Genomic DNA, 2,384 nt, shown 5'->3' on the forward strand with positions numbered 1-2,384 from the left:
CTGTAAGAAATATGTTAGAAATTCTAACATATTTAGAGAAAATTAGCTGAAAGGAAGAGGTTCTCCAATAAAGGAGATAAAGTGGTTTGTGGTTGGAGCATCAAGAGGCTCTATCTAAAGGAGAACCAGACACACCGGGACTAAAGAGAAGATAACCCTTTATTAGTAGACAAAAGTCCTCTTTTCAGATGAAAGTAAAGACTTTTGTCTTAAGAGTTTGAAGGAAAAGTAAAAAGGAACGTAATCCAGGTAGCTTCAACCCTGTTTTACAGACCCTGGTTGCCCGTTTAATTAAATTTTATCACCCATCTGATGGACCTCTGCGGCTTGATCGCTTTGCTTATGTGGACTAGATGGATCATTAACTTTAAGGTGCAGTAGATATTTTCTGACGCATTTTTTAGCATGTGGCTTAAAGATCTCCGCACAGGCGCTTAGCAAGCAGTGAAATAGAAGGTCTGGAAGTGAAACTAAAATAAATGGTTCCTGCTACAGTGAAAAATCAATGAATAACCCCCACCAATCACAAAAGACGATCCGTAGTCCACTATTGGTTCCTGACAAGTCAATCAGGATCGTCTGCTTCTCCTTACCCCCCTGGGAGCGTACCATGACACATGAAAGATTCAACCCCCCAATGCCAAGTTCACACCTAAAGCAGCAACAGCAGCAGAAACGTGCCTGCTGCTTCATTTTTGATGCTTCTACAAGTTTAGGTCTGATGTGCGGCGAGGTTGACCAGATTTGGGTTTTTGAAAAGGAGGACCCCTTTTTTGGGTTGGGTGGGGTGGATAGTAGTGTCGACTGCTGGGCCGCTTACTGGACCGGACCTCAGCAAAGACAGATGTGATTCGCCCTTCCTGAGCCGGAGGAGGGGGGCTGGGGACCTGTAAGGCAAGCGGGGGGAAGCATGGGGACGCAGGTGTCCAGGCTACCGTCACCGGGTTCAGTCCCTCCGTCCCCGGCTGGCTGTGCTGCACTGTAGTCGACCAAAATCCCGGTTACTGCTCTGGCTGTGCGGTGGAAAAAATGGGTCTTCTGTACATTGGGCGGAGCTACCCGATCCTTTCTTTGCCTGTAACAATGGCAGCTATATTTGCTGTGATCAGTGGGAAAAAAGTAGTTTGAATCTAGTTTGAAGTGATCAAGTCCACCTGAAAACATGTTCAGTGCAGTCAGTTCATTCAGATTACCATCCTGCCTTCAAATATTATTTCTGTCAGAGCCGCTCAGACCCTCGTACACTGGCAGTGCTCTGTCACTAGGAATCCCATTCAACAGCAGCCTATGGCCCAGTCGCCTCCTTGCGGTTTGCTGTGGCGGCTGAAAGGCATTTTTTCATGTACGTAATCGAAACTGCAGGCGTCAGGATAATAAAAGCAAAAATGTTTTGCTGGCAGAGTTCAGTATTTTAGGGCAATTTAGGTGTTAAACTGTTTAAGATGGGTGATCATTACGCTCTCCATCATCAGCGCTGCTTCAGCTGCTCTAGACGCGCTGCAGACAGCGTGCACGTTCATGTGTTTTGAAGGCATGGTTTCGAGGGGCGGTTCAAAAATAAAGCTTGCTGGAACCGTTTTTTTCAAGATCTCCAACAGCACCTTAACGAACCCGTTGATAGGTTCAATACAAATAATGTATATATATAAAAAAAAGATGTATTAATTAAGTTTAACTAACATACGTGTCGTTTTAAAGGGATGAGTTTATGACACCCGTGATCTCCATTTTGTTTACCTGCGTTCTGTGTCCTGGCATAAATTAGACCATCGTCTCCAACAGCAGAAATGCTGACGAGGATGTGACCTGGACGCGGCAGCTCCGGAGGGTGATACACTGAGGTCTTCACCTGCAGACGCAACCACACACACAATACAACCCTAATTATTACACTTCTGATCACCTGCGGCTCTGCTGTTTATTATTCCTCGCTTTTACAGGTAATTAAGAGTTAGAAATATCCACAAATGTCTGTTAAAAACAACGATTTAATGGAAGCAATAATCAAAGGTGGTAATTTCAATATAGAAAACGTAATAAACCTCCATTATTGTATATATGGAGCAGCAATGTGTGTTTCCTTCTGAGTGATCACCTTTTCTGTGGATATATTGAAGCTTTGGAGCAGCTTTGCAGGACTGAAGGGGATAAATGAAGAAAGATGGGAACCAGATGGAGGAGGAGAGTTGTTTTCTTCCTTTTTCTCAGTTTTTGGGTCACTGGCTGGAGTTCTGGCATCAGTTTCTTTTGGTTTTTCCTGCACTGCAACCCTGCAAAAAAAAAAAAATCCAGGAGTACATTCAAACTCTGCGACCAGCGTAGTCTTTCTTAAAAGAATAGTACACCCAAAACATGATTAGCCTTCATTTTCTACTCACCCTCAT

At 44.0% G+C, this 2,384-nt stretch overlaps 1 protein-coding gene across 1 annotated transcript in view; it reads right to left on the reverse strand.

The window, feature by feature from the left end:
* The window catches only part of rnf17 (ring finger protein 17), a 46,313-nt gene that overhangs the window by 12,622 nt on the left and 31,307 nt on the right, over positions 1-2,384 (reverse strand). The window contains exons 26-27 of the mRNA XM_015378892.1: positions 2,096-2,257; positions 1,738-1,849 (exon numbers count right to left, since the gene is read on the reverse strand). Of these exons, the coding sequence (XP_015234378.1) occupies positions 1,738-1,849; positions 2,096-2,257 (274 nt within the window). The remainder of the gene's footprint in view (positions 1-1,737; positions 1,850-2,095; positions 2,258-2,384) is intronic.

This window comes from Cyprinodon variegatus, unplaced genomic scaffold, assembly GCF_000732505.1.
Source record: "Cyprinodon variegatus isolate N-32 unplaced genomic scaffold, C_variegatus-1.0 Scaffold181, whole genome shotgun sequence".
Classification (NCBI taxonomy): Eukaryota; Metazoa; Chordata; class Actinopteri; order Cyprinodontiformes; family Cyprinodontidae; genus Cyprinodon; species Cyprinodon variegatus.